The sequence below is a fragment of the Cariama cristata genome, unplaced genomic scaffold, assembly GCF_000690535.1.
Source record: "Cariama cristata isolate BGI_N322 unplaced genomic scaffold, ASM69053v1 scaffold6461, whole genome shotgun sequence".
NCBI classification, from domain to species: Eukaryota; Metazoa; Chordata; class Aves; order Cariamiformes; family Cariamidae; genus Cariama; species Cariama cristata.
The window spans coordinates 32544-55855 of NW_009597458.1; the positions used below are offsets into that span (position 1 = coordinate 32544).

The window sequence follows — 23312 nt, forward strand, 5'->3', positions numbered from 1 at the left end:
AGCATCTTAAATTCGGGCAGATGTCATAGTTAACAGATTTCAAGCCTGATTTTTTGTCAAGTCACATCATACAAAGACACGTACAGTGATGTTATATGCAAGTCAATGCATGCCAAAGGATTTCCCCAAGAGCTTTGCGGTGTCTAACGGCAATTTGAAGGTTCCCAGGTTTTGTCACCTTGAGACCTCCCACCCCAAGGAATATTCCCAGACCTCAGCCGTGTCTTTATCATCTCACCCGGCCGGCCGCTACAGGTGTAGCTGAGCAAACTCCACACTTCATCATGGACTGACACCTGCAATACGGAGGAAAAAAAATACTTTTAAAGTATATAGAGGAAATGTTTCTATTTTGAAATCAGAAGTCAAGAGACGCAAGTTAAAAAGGTGATTTTAATAGTTAAATTGGAACGGGGTGAGGACTCTGGTTACTAACAGCTGTTTGCCGATAAAACATTCTCTGGCATTTTCTTTGAGGAAACCTCCAAAGATCTTTTCATATTAACAGTCTCCAGCACGGGTGTTAAGTTTCTGATCATTGTAAGCAAAGCCTGGGAAGGTCGATACCTGGCGTGGGAGCCAGGTGCCAGGCCAAGCAGGGGCAGCAGCTGAGGGACAGCTGAGAAGGGACCAAGCACTGTTGCCAACTGGAAGAAAGAAGGAATTCTTGAGAAAAAGGAATTTTCGGAAGGAATTTGAGGATGAGTTGGGGTGACAGGAGCATGAATAAGTGATGACCTGATTATTTTAGTACATGGAGGAGAAAGAAAAGGGGAAAAATTGTTTTAGTGATTCTGAAGAGACCAGAGTGACCAGGGGTAACGAGAGGAGCTGAGGGGAGGGAAGAGATGCGGAGCTCCAGAAGACGACGGCTGCTAATGCCCTCCATAATTTTTGGGAAAACAGAGAAAGAGAGAAAGGAGGGTGTTTGAGAAGCTCTGAGCTGGAAGTGAGGTGCTTCTCTAAAGAGTTTCCAAATCCTCAGTTGAAAGGTGCTTTAACTGTTGTATAACGGTGTTTCTAAAAAATAATATTACATTCCCAGGACCAAATATATGAACCCCTATAAAAAAAAATCTGTCCGATTTTGATACCATCAGAATTTATTTCTTCAGTTTAATTTTCATCGGTATGAAAAGATGACACATACACTCCAGTTCTCAGCCTGTTGGGTGGTATCAGTGGGTATCTATGTTTGTACATATATTCCTTGCACTTATATAGGTTCCTTCAGAAGGGCTGACTTCTTTTTACTTGAGCATGAAAGCTCCTCTAATACTCCTCCTGTTTGAAGAACATCAGGCAGCTGTGAAGTAATTTAATGAACTGAAAAGAAGTGATTTCTGATGATCCTAATCACTCAGTTCTCTATTGCTGTTTGATGTCTTGCTCCATCAGAGGAGCAAATCATGAACATGCAAATTAAGTGTGATTTAAAGACACAAATATTAACAGAACGAGACTGCAGATGAAATTGTAGTGGCTTTGATTCTTAATTTTCAAAATTCCTGTCAATCATTGTCATTGCTCTCATTATTTGGGATGTGCAAAAATGAGGTTTCCAAACCAGAGAGCTGAATAAATCAAATAAGGCAAATACAGGTATATGAAAGAGAGACGCTAATAATCTCTGTCTGCGAAAGAAGTTTATCTGGTTGCTGCTTGCCAAGAGGTTTTTGTACGCCAATAATTCAAGAAAAATGCTCAAATTTTAAATATTTATGTGTTACTTCTAGTTTAAATACTGAACCAAGAGGACTTGTTTCATGCCTGTGATCAATATTTGTTTTCACGTGCTGCAGCAAGGTAATAGAGACAATAACTTTTTGCGGTTCTCTCACTCTGGAGATGCTGTGGGTGAGGTTTTCCTGCTAAAAAGGCACAGAAAATAAACCCCTGAAAAGGAAAGTAAAGGAAAATCTGAGCTACGAGTCAAAACGCCATTCTGTCTTCAAGGTCACTTCTGTGAGTAAACAGGAGTACGGAGGTGCCAGCACCATTCAAGTAGCAGCAGCCTAATGGGCACCTTAGGGATAGCGATGTCTAAAAAGTATCGTGTGTGTGATGGTGACCAAATTTGCAGACTCCTGGCTGCATTTCGGTTGGAAGAACCATGTCTGCTCAAATACTGTATGAATACTGTTCATACTCCCTTGGATTTAGCGTGTTGAAGAGTGCTCCCCAGAAGAAGGATGCTCATACACACGTGATGGACACCTCCTTCCTCGACAGTAGTGATGTGAAATGGCCCAACTGTTCTTTGGCCCAGCAAGAAATTTTCCAGACAGTCTGATGATAAGCTAGGCAAAAATAGGCTCCTTCTCAAATTAATTCAGGCGTTACGATAAGCTGAAAATCTGAAGCTTTAGCTGAATCTGATCACTGGATTCAGAGTGCACAGGAGTGTTTCCACTGAATACTTTCACACTATAGATCAGCTCATCCCCTTCCTCGTAGTGAGATAATTCCTGTAGATCAAGAGAGTTTGACAATATGCAGATTTTCCTTCTGCTTTTTTTTTTTTTTTAATTCAAAATTTTTTTGATTCAAAAGATCCCTGGCTTTTAGAAGCAAGACGTTGCATCCCTACTATGCAGGGCATAAGATGCTGAGAGGAACACTTGCTATGGCAGGGATTAGTTTTCCTGCCTGCGATAGAGTTTTGTGGACTCCTTTCATTCCTGGGCTAGCTTTACCAACGTAACAGAGCTGTACTATATCATTGCACGTATAAAATTATATGCTTCAGTTATCCGGAGAGAACAGCTTGGCTGCAGAATTGGAGGTATTGCTAGGGAACTGGTCCAGCAAAAAGCGTTTCAGGGATGCTGAGCGGCAAATGAGTGGCTAGCACAGCTCCTGCTGCCTGCCAGCCCCGTCACAGGGATGGGTAAGTGAAAACTGCTCCTTGCTGCCATAAATGTCCCTCTGTGGCATTTTTTTTTTGTGTGCGTGCCGTTTCCTTGCCGTCAATGAGATCATTTGACTTTTCATGGGTTAACACCTTGCTTTGTGTATACTGCTATTTTTAAAAGCAATTAAAAAGTTGAGTGATACTGCACAGCACGCTCCCCTAGGTCCCTACTAATCAGGGTGATTACCTTCAGCTAAGGGTAGCATTTTTGATTTCACTGAGATATGCAGTTCTAGTTCAAGTAAGCATCTTTGAACTACATTTTATGGTAAAAAAAAAATACTACAAAGCAAATAGCTGTTCCTGAGAACCACCTCAATTCCCCAGAGCCAGCGTGGCTGAAACCTGGTTTAATTTTGTCGTGTCCTGAAGCCCTGATCAGGATCTGTAAGGGCTGCAGCTTCTGTACCACCCTCCTCCTTCCCAGCCCTGCTTCTCCTGGGTTTTATCACAGCCCAGTGCTGAGGATTCGCAAATGAAACATGCAGCTAACACCTCTGGAGGTTTTTTAATGTACCCTGTCCTTCTGTAGGTGGGAGAAGCAGGGCTGCTCCTATTTCACTTGAAGATATTGCAGTATGGTGGGCAAGAGCGGGTCCTGGACATCACTTGCAGCCAATATTCCAGGATAAGATGCACCATGACCCAGCACAAACCCCCACCAAACCCACGCTTGAATGGGCCTTCCCAAGCCACGATGAGCTTTGTTAGACAAACCACATGGTGATTCCTTCGTATGGACGTCTGTGTTCATAGCACAAATAAAATAGTGTAGGAAAGCCTGTGGAGGTATGGCTTTTTTGGGTGGTCCTTCTCTCTCTCTCTGTCTTGGCCCAGCCCTGCTTTGAACTTGCTTTGAACCTTGAACTGCTTCGAGCAATTAAGATGCCGGATTTTTTTCCACTTTTCAGGAGTTAGGTTTTCTGGTGTGTTATCGCCCTGCTGCAGAAGAGCAGAAATGGAGCAGGAGCGGGAGGGGTACGGCTGATGGCAGGGGGAGGTTGGCAGCGGCTGGTCGTTAGGTCACTTGGGATGAGGTGTCCCATGTTCCCCATCCACTCCCATCACTGCCCTAAGAAGCTGAGACTGAGATCAAGCTTTCAGGACCACGTCTACAAACAATGCAAAAAGCTCCAACAGTTTCTGGATTTAGATAAATAGAGCCGATCAGGATCCCACAGGAAGCCCAACACTTCATGAACACTTATAAGCAAAAAGGAAAAACTTCCATTAAAGTCCTCCTACTCAGATTAGGGAAAATAAAGTGCAATTTCCAAAGGACCTCTTCTCTCAGATCACTGTTTCTGACTTGGACCAGCGTCTTCTGTGGTCTTCTGTATGTGGGCAAAAAGAATTCCTTTGGGTGAGGTTTCTGGGCATATAACCTTAGAGAAGAAAAAAAGAGGAGGAAAACTTAAGAGTTTTCAGATCGGCAGAAGGACTTTCGTGCCTGTTTCTTTTTCCAGTTTTCTTAGCTGGCCTTAGTAAAGACCCTCACCTCCCCCCAAACCTTCCCTCCCCTCTGCCTTTACTCTGTCACCACTGCAACAGCGTTATCCAAAGCTAAATGTATTTGTACCATTTTTTTTTCTATTGCAAATTTCTATTGTTTCTATGTAATTTTTCTATTTTTACACAAATAGCAAAACCATAAGATGTATTTGTGTTACCTGTCCAACGTGCCACCCTTTTTTGGAGGCCACGGTGGTACGTACATCTGCTCGTCCTGTATGTCCCAGGCCAGATGCCAGACCTGCCGTACTGCCTGGAGACACCGGTGTGCCTCAGCTAAGGGCGTGAAGACAAGTTTTCTGTTGACTGAGTGGACGTACATTGATTAGGTGACACCCTAAGGAGTTCCTCTTGTAAATTATGCAGCAAAGCAATGAAGGTGATTTTATCGCAGAAAGAGTAAAGAATGAGTGCACTGATGCTCAACAAAAATTCCGTACGTGAGCCCCCGATTTGGCACCGCAGCCTCTTTAGACTTTTCACGCAGAACTAGCAGAGTCTAATCCGATTTAAAATGCATCCAAATTCCCAGCAGCAAGCAGGAGGAAAGCAGAACAAAGCTGACATCCAGACGGCGGGCTCTGAGAGGGGACCTGGAGCTGAGACAGGGCTGAGACACCTGAGGGTCGGTGTCTGTCTGCAGGCACCTCGCTTCGACCAGGGCAAACTTCCAACGGCAGCAGCATTGCTAAACCCGCTCCTAATTTCTGCTGTCGGCTCCAATCCCATTTCCTCTGCCTGACTGGGGCTTGTGGCCACCTTGACCTCAGTTTCCCAACTGAGGAAAACACTTCTGTAGTTGCTGGGAAAATCTAGAGTAAAATGTTTTAAGAAAAAAAAAAAAAAAAAAAAGGAAAAAAGAAAAAAGGAGAGAAAACTATTTTAAGTGCTGTGGCTCACTCCCTATTTCTCGAGACCAAAGCAGCCCGCAGGCCATCTGTCTCCTGGAGAACTGGTCTCTGAGGTTGGGCACAGAAAGCTCCTCAAGCACACCAGGACTTAGAAATCAGCTCCAAGATGGGGAGGACTGTTTTACTTGCTGGCTCGGGACACCCCATCCATGGGCTAGTAATCGTCTCTTCATCCTCCTGATGAGAGCAAGCTGAAAGAGAGGTCACCAGGATTTGCCCCAAATAGCTCGGGTTTGCAGGGCGGTCTGGAGCCAAAGTTTGGATAAGCATAAAAAGCTTTGGATAAGCCACGTTAAAGTAGAGGTCAGATGCGATCGCTAGACTGCTGATCATTCGTGAGCAAAGTATTATTTTCAGTTTCCACAAGAGATCCTGATTTTCGAGCAGGCAGAAGATGGCTTTTTCAGGGACTGCTTCTCTCTAACGTTAACAGGGATGTCAAATCAAAGTTTTCTTTTTTTTCCCCTACCTGTCATCATCCTCCGAAGAGTCTCATCAAGGCCAGCTCTGGAAGCCTTATTGGCTTGCACAGTTCCTAAAATACCACAGTTGAAATTGCCAGCAATTGGTGAAACCTGCTTGACTACAAAACCCCCCTCATTTCAAGAACACAGCACCCTGAACACTCGCAGGTTTTTTTTCACACAAACATCCATCTTGGGGATGGGGTTTTGACCGCACAGCTGTGCTGGGATTCAGAAGGAAGATCTACTAAGTCTAGAAAAAAATGAACAGAGCAGAGCTGCATTGCGAAGATGCTTTAGCAAAAGCTCCTCCCTGTCCGAAACCTTGGGGAGAGGTAACCAAACCAACCCAGGGACAAACCGTGCGTTTTCATCTGCTGCACAAACATCACCAAATGCAAAGCAGCCTGGTAGATCTCTCCACGAGCTCCTCCAAAAAAAAATAAACCCTTTGCCAATGCCCCGTGGGCACAGCCCTGCTCGGATGACTTCCCGATGAACATTTTTCCTGGTTCGGTTAACTGCCCCACTCATGGATTTGCTTCATCCCGGTAACTGATTTGCTCTTTCCAGAGTCATATTCATTGAAACTGAATATTTAACAAAACCAGACATGTTTATCCAATACGAGGAGTCATAGCTGGCTGGGAGAATGTGGAAACTGAAGTGATGGAGACTGCCAAATACTCATAAGCACTGTTAACGGTACAGTGCAAAAGAAATGCCCAAAAAGACAGCTCCCAAAAGTAAAGCTTAACCCTTAGAAGGACTAAATGAGGGGAGAGATGAAGACAGGGGTTGTCACCACCTGCTCTTCCCTGCCTACGTGCAGCTGGTGGTGGCAGCTTACACAGACGCGGTGATCCGAGGTGAGACCAAATAAAGCACCAAGGCCATTTGATACTGCCGAGGGGCTTATTTCTCTTCTGTGACAGTGGATTGCTTTAAAAGCGTGTCTTAAACCCCGGCTCTGCGGCCCCAGCAAGGCTCGAGTCTCACAACTGACCGTGATTTAAGTGGATCCTTCTTTAAACGCAGCTTCTGGGTTTCTTCTGGCAGGAGCGTTTCTCCAGGGCTGGCTTATGTAGGCCGTAGCCATTAAGTCTTCGTACACTCAGCATAAGCTAAAATAGAGGAAAATCTGTCCTGCTGATAAAGGCTGAAACTAGCAATCATCACGGAGTTGGAAAAGGCAATTTAGAGATTATTATGCTATTAGAAATGTCATTCCAGTGACACATATATATGAGAAGTTGAAATTAAGAAATACACACTTTTGGAGATTTTCTATTCATTCGATGAAAGTCCTCCAAAAGCTGCAAGAGGGGTTAAGGACGAGTTGCTCGAGGGAGATGAACGTCCTCGGGATCTCAAGAACACATCGCAAAGGCTTTGTGGAGGTTGGGGAGCACAGGAGCAAAACCACGCGTCTAAATTTTGTCTTTAGGTAAAATCAGGCCCTGACTTGGCTGAAGAGATACCAGCCGGCCCGCCTGAGCTCCAGGCCAGTTCTGCAGACACTGATCTTTTTGCACTGAAAATCAGAAACGGAGGGTAACTGGCATTGCTTAAAATAAGATGACAGACGGCTCAAATAAAGGCGGTAGCAATCAGTGACCGCATTTTAACACCAGCCTTAAATTTGTGGCCAAGTCTCTGCCAGTGTTCAAACACCTCCCCCTTTGAGTGTTGAAAGCAAAACATGAAAAACATTTTGGCGAGGATGAAGGGCAGGCAGTCTTCAGGAAAGGGGAACGATTTCAAGTGAGAAATTCCCCTTCACCTTGCAAACGTTATCTCATACTTACAAGTCTTTTGAGCTAGCAGCTAAAAGGGTCGTTTTTGAAAGAAATATTGCCTGCTGGGCTAAATCAGATTGCTAGAAAAGGTGTAAGCAATTTTAGCAATAAGGTACTCCTTCACAGATGACTGGCGCTGAGGGCGGAGGTGAGGAGGGTTGGGTGGCGGCAAAACGCTCAGCCCCATGCTCCCACTCGCATTCCTCTGCTCTAGTTTTGTTCCAGCAAAGTGCATTCCCTCTCTCCCTTGGAAACCTCTCCCTATGGCAACGTATAGGACTGCCTTGGTGCAGACAGGCGAGTGCTTTGACAGCCCCTTCTTTTTGTGACACTTCTGGTAACATCCTGAGATTGTCAGAAAGACGACGTGAGATCGCCTGTGTCCAAGACACCATTTGGATGATTTTTCTACTGAGAACTTGTTTCTGCAGTCTTTCACATTCCTAGCTCTTGAACTCTCAGTCTGTACATCACGACTGCAATTTTATCTGAAACGTGTTGCAAAATGTATGTATTTGCCTTTATCAGCAAAAATCCGTCACCTCAAATGAGATGTTTTTGACAAGACCTACTTTCTATAAAGCCACGCTGCCAAGCATCACATGCTGCTTTTGCGGTTCCTTCTCAGCTGAATCCCACATTGGCTCTCCCCTTCTTCGGTTCAGATGCTAACAAAGTTTACTTGTACCTGTTCCACCAACACGATGAAATTCTAGCTACACTCTTTATACACACTGTTACTTGGATTAACGCTCTTGTCAGCTTTTTCCGCTCTGTTGGGAGTAAACGTGCTACATCTAAGCACGTCATCAATTTACCAATTAAAAATACCCCGTGCACTGCTGGCTTTGGGTGAGCAGAGGGAGTGTAGGTGCAGGCAGGACGATAACCTTGATCGCAGTCAGGACTTCTGATTCCAAAAGCATAAAACTCTTCCCCAAGGGCAGTCGCCAGCCACAGTCGATAGCTCCGAGCTACATCCTAAACATCTATCGGGTCCAGAAAGATTGAGACCCTTTGGAGTGACGCTCACAATGAAACCTGTCACAGCTGGGCTTTCGTCGCGCAAAAAGACATGATAAAACAAGGTACAAGGGTGTTCTTTGTTTTAATCTCTACTGAACGGATGCAGATGACTAACATTTCACTTGAACAAAAGGTTAAAAAAGAAACTGTGGTCTGTGACACCAAGATGTACTTCGAATTTCTTTCATTAAATAGCGGAGCCGGTATTGAGGTCGTCTTCTCTGATCTAGATTTTGAAGCTCACGAGCCTCCAGAGTTGCTTATTCCTCACCAAGAAGAAAGACAGCTTGGAACCTTGCTCTCACTGCGGGAAAAGTCAGGTGTGGATGAATATTGACACGAATTAAATTGGACATTTGCATGTACGCTCTCTGAGAAAGTGCAGGGGCACTTTGCTCAGATGTGCCCTCCTGGTAGGTCCCAGAGGCTCTTGTCACCTTTGAGAAGACTGGGAAAGGAAGGAAACGCTGGCTGTACTGCCAAAACCAAGAGGATATAAAGAAATCATGGCAATTATGATCTGGGGCTATCTGTAAGTCCTGCAAGCGATAGTTATTGTTGAGAGTTTCTCTCACTTAGAAATCAGAAATTACAAATCTCTTGCTTTGGAGGTGAGAAGGTACCGTCAAACTCAAACCCAGTACTTACCCAACTGGTCGACTACATGGATCCAACTAATACAACAGACAAAAAAAGAAGTCCTATCATTTTTAGTTGCTGCAGAAGGCATTTCATTACCAGTTTCTTCTCCTTTTGTCCCAACTGTCTGTCAACGTTAAGGAAGACAGAAAGAGTACGCCACTGCGCCGGGAATGATTCGACTTCAGAACGACCAAACTAAAGACAATAACTTTCTATTTTACCTATGACTGGCAACAGTCATAGCAGTGGAAACTTTAAAATATTTTCCTTATTTTTAATGGAATTTAAAAAAATATTGCTTCTATTTTGTTCCACTTTTTCTGTGCTTGTCTTCCCGTTAATGTTTATGCCAAGAACCATTGTGAAACCTCTCCAATATCATCGATCCATCAATACGGTTTATCATTTCTAGATGTACACTGCATGCACATTTTGGGTTCATAATTAGGCAGGAAAAAAGTCAGACCCGTAAAAAGCAAAACTCAGCCCGTTAGGTGCTGGGTGGCAGAATCAAACGGAGGCGGTGGGAGGCTGTGAGCTGCCTGAGGATCTCAGTCCTGGCTGTAGTCAGGAACGACAGATGGTGTTTGTCAAGAGGATAGAGCCTTACCTTCTTATTTTATCATGGAAATATCACAGTAAGAAAACTATCAAGAGTCACTATTTTATCTAAGAGATTTAAGAAATGCATCCCACGGGAAAAAAAAAGCCAGAATTCCTGCTCGAAAACAGACCGCCAGATGCAGCTGGAAATCCCAGTTAAAAGATGCAGTTTTGTTTATCAAGAGACATTGTCAGCCATTGCGTATCTTTTATTTTCTCATTAAGGAAATGCACCGAGCACATACAGAGATTGCATTCAATACAGATTTATCATTACAGAACAATCAGAAAATAAAGATACAATCAATATGTATTTCCTGTAGCAGAACAGATTGAAGGAACTGGTTCAAGCTGAGAATGAAATTAAAAATACTTACACCAACTTAAGTGATTTTTACACAGATGAGATATTGAAGTCTAAATTAACATTCTCGGCCAAGATCTGTTGCACTGTTGCAATCTTTATATTGAACAGCTTTATCAGACTTGTGCCTAGCAACTAAGCATAGACCAGAAGCGCCTTATCTGAGAGCCCATTCGAGCAAAACCCCAGAAGAATAGTCCCAGTCTAAAGCCACAATCTACACGAGATGATGAAAGGATCCATAGAGAGGAAAGAGTACAATCAAACAAGGAGACAGTCTGGTCCATGTGACAGGCAACAGCCACAAGGCAGGCTGGGGTTAGACTCTACGTGGAGGTTTCACTGATTTCACTTGAAGAAGCTCTCTAGACTTTGTAACCTCAATAAAATTTGGGGGAATGTGCAGAATTCTATGACACATTGCCTGGATTTGATTTTTCAAAGAATTACACTGAAAAAAAGTCACAACACAAAGCTAGTGGAAAAACTACTTTGCCACGTATTTTGTGAGTTCCATAAACTTGGCAACCAAGTCTATTTCCAAATGAGCAACTAAAACTAGAACTGGAAAGACCACCTCTACTTCAATTGCACCAGCTGGACTTTAAGCCAGTCTTATGCATGTCGTGTGCCAGAGATCAGACCGGATCATCACAGTTGGACATTAAAATCTACAAATGTCACTCATCCGCTCGTCTGTCCCTCTGAGTTTTGAATCAAAGGCGATACCACCCTGCTCTCCAGTATCATAGACCCAAGACCCTGCTTAGTGTTATCACATCGTGCGTTATCTCACTTCTCGTCTTGCCTAGTTTCAGCACAATCACTTCAAAGGACCGTCTGCCTACTAGCTAGTGATGAACAATGTGGCCCATTTTGGATCATTTCCTTGGTAAGACTGCAATGAAAGGGATTAATAAAAATTTTGATTTAGTTCCTTACATCTCCAAGGATCTCCAAGTAATTTAATCCACTTTGCAAAATGAAAAGGACATATAAACCACCACAGATCAACTCAATCACGTCACTGAAGGGGGAGATACATACTCTTATTCTCAAAGAATGAAGTTTAGGACAGTGAAGAATTAACTACATAGTTGAAACCGCAAGAAGAATTTCGATAAACAAAAATGTTATTGCTCAAGTTATAATTTGCCTACAAGATGGGGATTAACCGCTTGTTCTCAAACCGGCAGTAGAGACAGAACAAGCTGATCTTTGGAGGGAGCTTACCCGTTCAAAACGACTTCCAAGCTCCTTTTTTTTTCTTCTTCTTCCAATGTTGTGAAAAGATTCTCAAAGGATCAGAAAAGATAATATAACATGCCTCCATGCACTGTTCTCTTAATGACCTTCTCTTACCAGTTTGTATTAATACTAAATCATCTTTATTTCAAGTTTTCTGGCTGCGTCCAGTTCACAAATGTTCTCTGAAAGATTAATTTGCTTGCTAGAATCTTCAGTCACTTTGTGCTTGAAAATTTTAGCTTGCTTTTGAATGTCTGCCAACAGTAAACAGCATTTGGAAGACATTGGCCCTTTACCCTACTACAAGGTTACTTGCAGCTAAGATTTCTCCTTCTCTTTTTACATACTATCTAAATTGTAGGAAAATGCCACGTATTCGCCCAATCAACCCCTTACGATAAACAAGAAGAGGGCAGCGTTTCTTACATATAGGTCAAGACATATTTAGCAGATGGAACAATTTTTATCTGAACGTCTCAGGTCTGCCTACTGCTTTTTGCCTACAGAGAAATATGGTACATGGAGTAACGTGATTAGGAAAACTAATCATCCCTTTCTAAGAAGGCAGACTTGTTGCTTCAGGATACTCTTTTTTTCCCCCCCTCTCATGTCAGCTTCAACAACGGGTGCCACAGCAACGTAAAGACGAGGAGAGAGAAGTAGCTCGCGGAGGTGGTGACTCTTGAAGCCAGGCTTTTTGCATTGCAGTTGTTTGAGTAGCAGCAGTGAACGCTCACTCCGGGTGCTCTGGATCCGTCCCTCCTTGCCCGCTCGCAGAAGGACCTGAACGAACAGGACTTCATAACGCCGCCTACAACAGAGCCACATTGAACCCAAACGGTCCCGCATGTTCACGGCCACCCGCTCCTCCCTGCATCTCCTCAGCATGACCCTGCCCATCCCATCTTGAGCAACAACATCAGGTTTGGCCGTTCCTTACAAGTAAATGAATACAATTGCATCAGATTACAGCACACTAACACGCTCCCACTTAAGTTAAATAACTGTAATTTATCTTAGATGCAACTGATGAGCTTAAGTATCTCTGAACGTGCTCAAGTGGAGCGCCTCGTTAGCTTCTTTTCCTTCCTAATTTCCAGGTAAGTAAAAATGACAGATTTAAGTAAGAAGTGGGCAATACTTAACATGCTTTTTTACAGTTTTCACATAGTGTGGCTATGGCTCATCATGGCATACTGACAAATCATTCTCAGTGGGATTTTGTATCAGATTGCCGCTAAACCAATAAAATTAGGGACTGAGATTTATTAATACGGTTTATTTTGAGAGGCAACATTTACCTTTTTCTCCTTAGCTTACTATATACTCTTCTCTTTCTAACACTGATTATTTATTTCTATTATTAAAAATTTAAAGAGTCTGAACTGTTTGTGACTACTTACTTGCTTGTCCTCTAATGACCGCACATGCATCTGAATGCCCAGGACATTGCTGAGCTCCTTGTCTGTTACAGTCTTCATCACTAGAACCCACACAGGTGTAACACTGCAGTGCTTCGCCTGGCATTAAGGAAAAAAAGACCACTTATAACAGTAGGGTTTAGTTTACCAAAAAAATATTTTAAAATATCAGAGATACAGTCTTTCTAATTTTGTTTGAAGCATATGCAAAAAATTGCAAAACGTTTAAAAAAATCTAAAGTTTCTGCAAATGCTATCAATTTTTCTTTTTTAGAAATGTCCCAGATACTGATTTTAAAGATTAAAAAAAATCACCCATGTATTATTTAGTTGTTACAATTTCCACTTAAAATTATCCAAGAACATCTGGTGTTCTACAATTGCATCCACACCTTCTTGTAACATTTTCAGAGCAGAGTCCATTGTAACAAGTTGGACTATGACGTTTTTTCCCCCTCCATCATGATCTTTGGTCCACAGTACCATGGAAAAGTACATTGTAAACACATAAAATCTTACTATGATCCATATTTCATTTTCTCCTAAAGTATCAATTCAGCTGGAAGGCACAACAGTCTACCTTAAGAGTTTTGCTTTTGTTTAAACATTACAACCATAACTCAATCCTCCTGCTTTTCCTTGGTTCAAACTACATGGTATTTTCTAAGGCAAGCATGAATTTGAAATTTATTTCAAATACCATACCACAAACTTGCAGAGCAGAAGGCACTGGACTTGCTGTCCACAGGGACATATGCATTTAAATTCGTTAGCATACATATTTATGTTTACATTACACAGCAGAGGTGAAATTCTGTGTCACTAACCACATATACAAAATAATCTGAAACCAAACCAACCCAGAAGCGAAGCCCAGAACAGCAAAGAGGCTCAGCCATGCCTGAAGTAGGAAATGAAAAACAAATTGAAAAAGGAGAGAAAAGGGAGTTGACTTACTTTTGAGTACAAAAAGGGAGCTGACAAGAACCAGGCTGAAGACTGTCCACATCATGGAGATACAAGAGATGCACCATTAGCCAAAGAAAGCAGTTTGTTTGCTATTAAAGCCTTAATGCTTATCTTGCATACCTAATCCTCTGCAGAGGATAACTTGTAGGATAAAGAAGTGTGCGAGAATGCTACTTATCTAGCTTATTTTGGTTGTACTTCTAATCACACGTACTTCATCTCCACAAACCCTGCAGGCAAATTCTTCCACTAGCAGGACAAAGAAAATGTATTCACCTCTCAGTGACAGATATGCTTAAAAACCACCACCCCATCATCGTACGTCACAGCCTCCAACTCAGGCAAACAGTCTCATTACATTTGCCTATGGGATTTGCTGGATCAGGGTCAGAGTATTAAATATTTTGGAGGATTAAGCCTATGCTTGAGACCAGAGTGGTCCAAATCCAGCATATATATATATATTTATAGAGAGGGCAAGATGTAGACGTAGATACGTGCACATAAGGAGTATGTTCTTGTGATCCACAGAGCGCTCCAAGCAGTGACCCATGAAGGGCTTTCTGTGAAGGAACTCATTAATAAGAGCTGCCGTACCTGGTGCTGCACACAAAGTAAGCAAGTGAAGTACATAAAATAGAGCCATGCTTATCTTCAACTTTCAACGAAAAAATTTATTTACAATAGAGAATTTCATTTAAGTGACATGCATTTTCTTTTTTTTTTTTTCATTTTAAATTTTATTTTACAAATCAGCAAATGCAGATAAAGTTTACACTCCTTAAGGCAAGAGTCCCCATGCAAGTAATACATGTTTATATTAAATCCAAAAGACATCCAACATGGGAACTCATGTACAAAGGGAAGGCTAGGATCAGCAATTTGTAATTTCTTAGAGAACTTGACAATCTCCCTGATACAGGAACTTTGAGATCAACTTGCTATGAATTATACTATGAAAATGCAAACAATAGCAAGAAATTCTGATAGTCATCTTAGTACTGCATACAATTAAATCAACTTTATTTAGAAAGAAAATACAGTAGTGCATACGAAAAAGTGAAAATATAACCTGTCCACATAAATGTATGGACATCAGTGTGCCAATGGTCATATTGCACTCAATATTGAAGTCCAGAAATTTGGTTAAAAGTTAGCTTTTCCCCATTTTGGCAATCAGTTCATCACAAATCTTTGTTAATTCTTCTATCTCTTTATTCTGGAAAATAAAAGGCAATATTAAGTATTATTACAAATATTGCTGCAGTAAGATGAGTATTTTTTTTTTAATTATCCAACCTTTGGGAGAAGTGTGGGACAAGTAAGTTTTCTCCAATAGTGAGAACAGAATATCTATACATATAGAGAGATATATAGATATATATGTGCATACATAGTACAGCTACGTAGAGTACATTCAAACAATATGCTTACTTATTTCCACATACAGCTCCTCCGACCTCAGTAAATACAATTCAGCACTAAAGCAGACAGCTTTATAGCAGTCATTCCTAGGACACGATAATAATACATTGCGTAAATTTGTTTGTAGGCTGCACTTCTATAGCATTATTTTCACCGTATTTTACAGGGGCTGTAAGCAAGGACAAAGCTGTACTATACTGAAAGCAAGCTCCTTTGCTGAGCTAGAGAATACAAGATATAAATAGGGATTTCCTACAGTCACCTTTGCCCTAAGCTGTACAGATCCATATCTTTGGGGTGCATGAGGAAGAGTGTGGCCAGGTCGAGGGAGGTTCTCCTCCCCCTCTGCCCTGCCCTGGTGAGGCCACATCTGGAGTGCTGGGTCCAGTTCTGGGCTCCCCAGTTCAAGACAGACAGGGAACTACTGGAGAGAGCCCAGCGGAGGGCAACGAAGGTGATGAGGGGACTGGAGCATCTCCCTGATGGGGAAAGGCTGAGGGAACTGGGTCTGTTCAGCCTGGAGAAGAGAAGACTGAGAGGGGATCTGATCAAGGCTTATAAATACCTTAAGGGTGGGTGTCAAGGGGATGGGGCCAGACCCTTTTCAGTGGTGCCCAGCGACAGGTTAAGGGGCACCGGGCACAAACTGAAGCTCAGGCAGTTCCACCTGAACATGAGGAAGAACTTCTGAACTCTGGGGGTGGCCGAGCCCTGGCACAGGCTGCCCAGAGAGGCTGGGGGGGCTCCCGCACCCTCCTGGACACGATCCTGTGCAACCGCTGTAGGTGACCCTGCTTGGGCAGGGGGTTGGACGGGGTGATCTCCAGAGGTCCCTGCCAACCCCCACCAGTCTGGGATTCTGTGATCATTTTGTCTATGTTAACAGTGGAGCTAGCACTGGAATTACAGCTAAAACTAAAAATGGAAACAAAACCTGAAAGAACAACTAAACCAAGAAGATCTTAAATGCGAGAACCAAAGCAAACCAAGGGCCTTGCCTGGTACACAGGTGCACAATGAGCTTTCACTGAGCCTGAATCAGTTCCGGGCGCTGGCCGGTGGCTGAGATCAAAGCCTGGCAGATGGGTCCGTTTGCCTGAACTGCCCGGTGCATGCAGTTGATTTTGTTCTCAGGTTTGGGCAATGCTGTTCTGCCTGGGGCCAGGGAGCTGCCGGGCCAGCTGGACGTGGGGAGCAAGACAGGTCCTCAGGCAGACCTTGGCTGCAGTCTGAGCTCCAGAAGAAAGCTGGATACAGCCACTCGGGGGAAATTTCACTTAACTTTGGTCATCCCGTTGACTTCTGCATTAAAAGAGCTGAATTGCTATTTACCTTTTGTTCCAGTGTTCTTTCCAATGCATCCACTTTCAGCTGCTCTTTACGAAGGCTGGCCTGATATGCTGCTTGTTCTTGCTGAGCCTTGCCTCTCACTTGTGCAATTTCAGCATTGGCTCTAGAAAAACACAGATTTTTGGCACGTCACGCTCTCTAGAGGAAAGGACAGCGGGGACTGAAGGACGGACTGCACCTTAACAGATGGGTGGTGAGGGCAGGGCTACTTTCTGCATGCCTTTGAAAGTATTCTGAGACTTCTCCCTAGAGACTTTTCATGACTCCCTCTCTTGCTCAGCAGAGGCTGCAAAGTCTTTTCTTAATGTCTGTGTCATTCCCTTCATGCTTCTTTCAGATACCTGTGCTGGGGTCACAAATATCACTTAGGTAGAAGTGTTTTATGGCAGTTTCTAAACCTGATCTCCAGTTCTTACAGACTAGACTCACAGCTAGGACAACAGCTGGAAAGCAAATCAATGTCTTAACTTTTTTTAGGCACTGATCGATCCTAGTGATATTTTGGAAACACCTCTTGGGCCGAAGGGACTGCAAGATGAGTCCTGAATGTAATCCCTAGAAATGCTTCATTTGTCATTACATGGAAGCATAGGGGGGTAAAAAAAAAATTTCAACCAGAGCTGCCTCTCTTAAGCCATGATCTGATGTTTGCTCCTTAACGGTGGCTTAAGGAGTTACTACTTGTGCACATCTGGCATGATCTTTTGTGCAACTATTCCTCGTCGCCTTCAGCACAAGTTGGGCTGATCCAGCTTAGAGAACCGGTGTTACTAGGGAGAGACCTCCTGACTGACTGCGCTCAAACAGCCGAGCAGCACTTACACCTTCTGTTCTGCTGATTGACGCAGGGGCAATAAAACAGCACAGGGGCAACAGCAAATCTCTGGGGGCAGGAATACAGGCTGCCGGTGCAATATCTGACCACAGCCCTCCATAGCTGCATAAACCTAGCTAATGGCTTCTTTCTTGATCTTCCCTGGAAAATACGTTAAAGAAACAAAGGCATTTGATAAAGATAGAAATTTAAGGTGTTCTATGGTCAGGAGCTGGAAGAAACACCAGGGCATTACAGAAATTCTCACTACGGCATTTCATTCCACCCCCCATCACAGAGCAGCCTGTGCTCTGCACGTTGAAGGAGCAGGTTTGGGCTGCAAGGTCCAACCACAGGAATCCTCCTGCAGCATGAACTCCTGAAAAGAGATGTGTACAATCAATTACCTGTCCAGTTTTTCCTCAGCGTGAATTTTGAGTGCTTGATACCTCTGCTCTTCCTTCTTTACTCGTGATAAATATTCCTGCGCACATTTCTTTAACACTTCTTCATTCTTAAATGAGAAGATTACATTAAATTTAATCCAAGAGGTTGAAGTGTAGGACAGGCGGCTATTTGTGGGACTGACATTCAGATATTTTAAGAAGGGCTGCGGTCTAACACTAACACCTTCACACAGAGGCCACCTGAAGCAATATTACGCAATGCAAAAAGCTTTACAATTCTTCTGTTTGCATTTGATACATGGCTGCAATCCTTCATCTGAGGATCACTTTATGTCAAGCACTTTAGACGTAACCTCTGACTTGAGGAATTCACGTCCTGGATTTTACAGAATGCTCAGTCCAGAAGCCAGCCCTGACACGTGCTCCAGTCCCGCAGTTATGTGACATCCATGGAAATCACAGTGTCACAGATGGGAGCAAGTTACTCTTGTGCAAAATCTTCATTTTTTTAAAGTTATCCCAAAACGAAAGCACAAATGAGCATTTCTGTTCTCCCTCTCCCCAGCACACTGCAGTCTAACGCAGTACATCAGATTCGACTGGAAACAAAGACATGCCTTCTGTTAAGCAGCACTGATACACATGAAAGCCTGCTCAGTTTTGCTCTTTAAAGGAAGGGACATTAACATGACTCACCTTCCGAAACCCCTCCAATACTTCTTTCATTTTTTCATATCTCCTGAAAAGATCTGCCAGTGATTTCTCCACTGAGTTCAGATCTGCCAAAGCTTGTTCCTTCTCCACTATCAGCTGCTGAACAGTGTGATGGGAGACAGATTTCTCTCTCTGTTCATCCTCTGTTAGAAAGAAGAGAGGGGGAGGAAAAAAAGCATTTTTCAGGGGGGTAATAGTAGTAAGAACACTGATTTCACTATCATCTATGGTTTCTACTATACTGTGCTCTATGTTGTGTGTTAGCAAGTTTGTGAGAGCCAGAAAAGTAATTTTTATATAAACACACAAACCTGTTTCGGAAAAAAGGTTGCTAAATACAGTGATACTTAAATATTTTGATGTTGGGGAAAAATGTGAGTATCTCTCTGTACTGGTGATTTATTTCACTCTAAACCCAGCTGTTCCCATGAAAAAGGCAGGTGTTGGATTTCCCTTGTTTACCTGAAGATGCACTAGCTGAAGGAAAGGACATTTATGTGTATTACTAGCACTGGTAATAAATTATTTGCCATTGCTGATATATGCTTGTCATCTCCTGTACAAACAAGGCACTTTGTTTAATGGAATTCAACTCAAATTCTTCCTTTGGAAAAAGAGTGTTTTGCAAACTCTCATTCTTTGGATTACCGTAGCAAGTGCCAGAAAGGAAATCTAACATTAGGCAGACTTTCTAAGTTCTGGTCTGCAGAAAACATCTTCCAAGCTTCTCCTGTGTATAGTTAAATTTGAGGCAGGAATGGTGGGTAGGACACAATAGGAATCAAAGTCCACATGGAAGAGAATTTTTCAAAGGAATTGACCTAGTAATAAATTGGAATACCTGTGTAACACTGGAAGAAAAGGCCTGGCATTGTCTTCCAAAATGCTTCACTGTTTGCTTCATATCCTAAAATATGATTCTTGTGTCCATGTTTTAAGGGCTACTTTGAATGATACTGAACTGAAAACCAACCCGCAAAACACAGCAGTTTTATATTACCGTTTTCCTTTGTCTATGATGGAAACTAAAATAAGGCAAGAAGCTCTCCCATATAAAAAGCATGGGGCATTTCAGAATCTACAACTTTTCATTCAGGTCTTTAAATTTTGAAATGTAAAGAACTAAACAAGAGTTTATTTTTTCATTTGAATAGAAGTCTTCATCTGAATTAACTATTTCATAGTGCTGGTCAGCTCTGAAATGTCAAAGTTGATACTGTCAATTCCCAAACTGAGATTAATCTCTTCCTTTTGCATATTCAATCCTTTCATACACTTTTTTGCTACTCTAACTAAGCCCAGAGCAGCGACGATGCCACACTGCGTGTCAGATCTCGTTGGCTATGTTCTGTGCTCCTCTGCACACCCCTTGAGAGCATCTTGCTGGGACAGAGTCTGACCGGAGGTTATTTTGCTCTATGTGATGCAGAAGATTGAAAGAACCAGAGAAGTTCTCAGAACCTGCACTGAGTTTCCAGCACTGGAAGTTGTAACACCTTTATTTTACTGGTGAACAAAGATTTTTGATATAGCAGAACTGAGAAACCCAGAGCCCTGTAATGCTACATCAGTTTGATAACATTTAACATTTCATAAAAAATAAACACTCTTTTCTATTTTGCCTTCTTAGAGACACTCTGTGATTATCTGCAATGTCAAAATGCATGCATTCTCAAGTAAAATGAGAAAAACATTTGTCATCCTTCGCTTATTTTTCTAAATCTGAGAAGTTGTCACCTTGTGTTCCAGCACAAGATTTATTTAATCACGCTGGAGATTACAGACTGTCTAGCTTAATTTCAAAACACTTACTGGTAGGATCCTGCTCTTTGGCAAAACCCCTGTCGTCGCAACTCCATGCAGGAGAAGGGATCCATTTGCATGATCATGTAACGTACTTAAATGAATTTAATGTCACAACTTTACTTTTTTTGAGACTGCTGTCTGCGGTATTTTAGCAACTTCCTTCTTATTTGTTTCTAGGGCAACCTAGAAAGTTAGTTAATTCATGACTCACTCCCTCACAACTACCGAGCTCCTCCTGTTCCTCCCAGTGCATCGCGGTGCCCTCCTCGCTCCTCAAACTCATCCCAGCCCCACTCCAATTTACACACGGGAATTAGGGGCAAGTGATGGGTGATGCTCCCTTTCTCCTCTCCCTTCTGCTACACGCTAGAGGTGTCCATGGACCAGGGGAGTGAGCTGAGGACTGCATCAAATTCCAAGGGGAAAACAGGAATTTATATTGGGGAAAGGACTGACATATAAATGGAAAAGAGGGAAAGTTTCCAGTGAGCTTTAGGAAGTAATAATGATAATCTCAGATTACGGTTAAGATACATTTAAAACCAAAGTGGTTAAATACTACAGAAAACAGAAACTGGCATCTGGCTGGGAGGGGGACCAGAAGATCTATGTGATATTTTCTAAAACTGTGATTTAACTTTAATGAAAAAGCTGCTTAGTGGAACTGTGCTGCTAATAGTCTGCCAGTCAAATCTTAGTTAAACAGTTACAGATACTTATTTCTAAAGATATTTATGAGGTTATGCGATTAAAATATTTTAATTAAATGGCTTCCATGTCTGCGACACACACTGTCCACGGCTCACCAACAATAACAACAGTATGCTCAGGGCTAACACTATCCAAATTGACAGAATCAGAGCACCACCACAGCAGATCCGCTTTCAGGCTCAGCTCGGTATTACTTACATTACTTAATGGGAATGCAGCAAACGGAGAACAAAAGCAAAAGAAACTAAAAATGCAAAATGCTGGTGTGAAAGTTGGTGAAAAGCTTTACTTACCAGGCTTGCCTGTTTTGTTTTTGCAAGCAAATAGCAAGAAGCAACAAAAACGGAAGCAAAATAGAAAATCAGGAATTGTTAGGAAAGCAGAAAATAAGTAATGCAACAACTTGTAATGCACAAAGCATAACATCTGTTTGTTTTTCATAATGAGAATTTAATTATGTATTTAAACATACAAGTATAAGGATACATTTTTAACAAAAAAACCCAACGTTACAAATCCATCAATAAAAAGGAAATCCATGACAGGGATTTTGGAAGGGAACTGTGGATGGCAGTGACCGAGGTGTGTGTAGAGTGGGGTGCAGTGAATGTTGGGGTTACGCAGGCTCCGTACCATACGGCTGTCAGTGCCACGCAGTCGTGAGCTGCAAAACTTGGGCAACAGTCAGCAAAGCAGTAGCACAAGCAGCAGGCTAGCCTGGAAAGCCTGTTCTCCCCCCCGTCCCCCCTCAGTACAAACTAGAATATGTTTGTTAGGGGCTGAGGCAAGTGTAAGAAAAAAGGAAAAAAAGTTAAAGCACCAGTAAAAAAATATGCAGAGACACTAACAGGGATCTGTACACTGACAGCTTGCAAGCTCTGGCTGTACAGAGTGTGGCACGAAAGTACTTGCATAAGCTAAGTCAGGTATATTGGGTTCCATAGGTATATGACAGCAAATACTAGACCTTCCACAGCCCTTGAAATCAAAGGCAATTACTGTTTGCAATGCATGTTTTCAGTGCCTTTATAGGCAAACATACACAATCATATATTGTTAGTATGGAATATTTTCAATATTCATTATACATACACATGAGAACTGATAAAAAGCTGAGCAGGACCTGTCAACCATACTGAATATTCATTAAAGGGATTTGTGAAATTGGTTCACTTGTAACGCCCTCCTAACAGGGCTGTATAAATAGCTCAGAAGGGTTAAATCATAAATAGAAACAGCACAGGCATTTCTTTTGTTAAAATGCATATTTTGCTTTAGCAGTAAGGCGTTATTGTGATAACAGTTCAGTGAAGTATATGCAAAGAGCACACAGACAATCACTTTCCACCACAACATGGCATTTGGATGAGTGAATTCCTTTATCAAAGGGACAGTAATTTACAACAAATGACAGGAGAAAGTGGGACAATTAGATAAAAAATTTACATTAAATGCAGGGAGAGGAAGCCTGGCGTTTAATGTATTACCATGCTGTAGAATTTGCATACTGCTCTAATTAACACATGCTTTTTGTGTCACTGTTGTTGTTTCAGTTCCTTTGCAAATGGACAGCAAATGACATTATTCATAGCCGTAGCTCTTAAAAACTTGCCATAGATAATTTGAAAGACTCTGACTCATACTCTGAATTTGAAGTTGAAAGATTTTTCTATTTCCTCAGTGGTAAATGGCTCAATGCTTTAATTATCCTGAATTTCTTTGCAACAAGAGGAAATGGCAATTGTAGAATTTACTATGTACACCATGGCTGTGCCTTTGCCTTAGGTCCCCTATTCTATACCTTCTTGGTGCACTGCAGTCTCACAGTTTGAATGTTTTTTTTAAAAATCTGTTTCTTAAAAGTAGAATTTGAATTTGTTATCAAAAAGAAACTTCTGTTGCTAACTATATGCATATGCTTGGGAAAAAAGGACAGGTCCTGTGTTTGTACATATGAATGGCCAGGTTCAGGGACGAAGTCACACCAGAGTATGTTTAGTGTGAACCAAATCGAATTAAGTTCTTTGCATACTCCTATTTTGCACACTCCTATTTTAACACTTGTGTGATGAGAATGACAGACGTTACGCCACAAGGCAGGCAAATTTGCTCAGTTGTACATACAAAAGGCAACGGAGGCATAACAGCATAGAGAATGAAGCCAGGCATATTATTATTATGTATTATTCATTATTACATATTTTATTATTTA

General features: G+C 42.2%; 2 protein-coding genes across 2 annotated transcripts; both read right to left on the reverse strand.

Annotated features, from left to right (window-relative positions):
* Window positions 1-12088: 12088 nt before the first annotated feature.
* On the reverse strand, window positions 12089-13916 carry LOC104168326 (CD59 glycoprotein-like). Its single transcript, XM_009708892.1, has 3 exons — window positions 13862-13916; window positions 12887-13003; window positions 12089-12294 (listed from the first exon to the last, which is right to left on the reverse strand). The coding sequence occupies exons 1-3, from the start codon at window positions 13914-13916 to the stop codon at window positions 12089-12091; spliced, it is 378 nt and encodes a 125-aa protein (XP_009707194.1).
* Window positions 13917-14527: 611 nt separating this feature from the next.
* LOC104168327 (transforming acidic coiled-coil-containing protein 2-like) lies at window positions 14528-20642 on the reverse strand. Its single transcript, XM_009708893.1, has 5 exons — window positions 20615-20642; window positions 18566-18726; window positions 17870-17976; window positions 16631-16751; window positions 14528-15092 (listed from the first exon to the last, which is right to left on the reverse strand). Exons 1-5 carry the CDS (start codon window positions 20640-20642, stop codon window positions 15027-15029), a joined length of 483 nt encoding a protein of 160 aa, XP_009707195.1. The 3' UTR covers window positions 14528-15026.
* Window positions 20643-23312: the final 2670 nt, after the last annotated feature.

What these genes read in the sequence shown, in the direction of transcription:
- LOC104168327 (XM_009708893.1), bottom strand. Translation starts at nt 20,642, where the DNA reads ATGCACTGGGAGGAACAGGAGGAGCTCG. An exon ending in GGAGGAACAGGAGGAGCTCG is followed by an intron (nt 18,727 to 20,614) that starts GTAGTTGTGAGG and finishes TCTTTCTAACAG; the next exon opens with AGGATGAACAGAGAGAGAAA. An exon ending in GCTGAGGAAAAACTGGACAG is followed by an intron (nt 16,752 to 17,869) that starts GTAATTGATTGT and finishes GTGTTTTTCTAG; the next exon opens with AGCCAATGCTGAAATTGCAC.
- LOC104168326 (XM_009708892.1), bottom strand. Translation starts at nt 13,916, where the DNA reads ATGATGTGGACAGTCTTCAGCCTGGTTCTTGTCAGCTCCCTTTTTGTA. An exon ending in CTCCCTTTTTGTACTCAAAA is followed by an intron (nt 13,004 to 13,861) that starts GTAAGTCAACTC and finishes CCTTAATGCCAG; the next exon opens with GCGAAGCACTGCAGTGTTAC. An exon ending in GGTCATTAGAGGACAAGCAA is followed by an intron (nt 12,295 to 12,886) that starts GTAAGTAGTCAC and finishes GCTCTGTTGTAG; the next exon opens with GCGGCGTTATGAAGTCCTGT.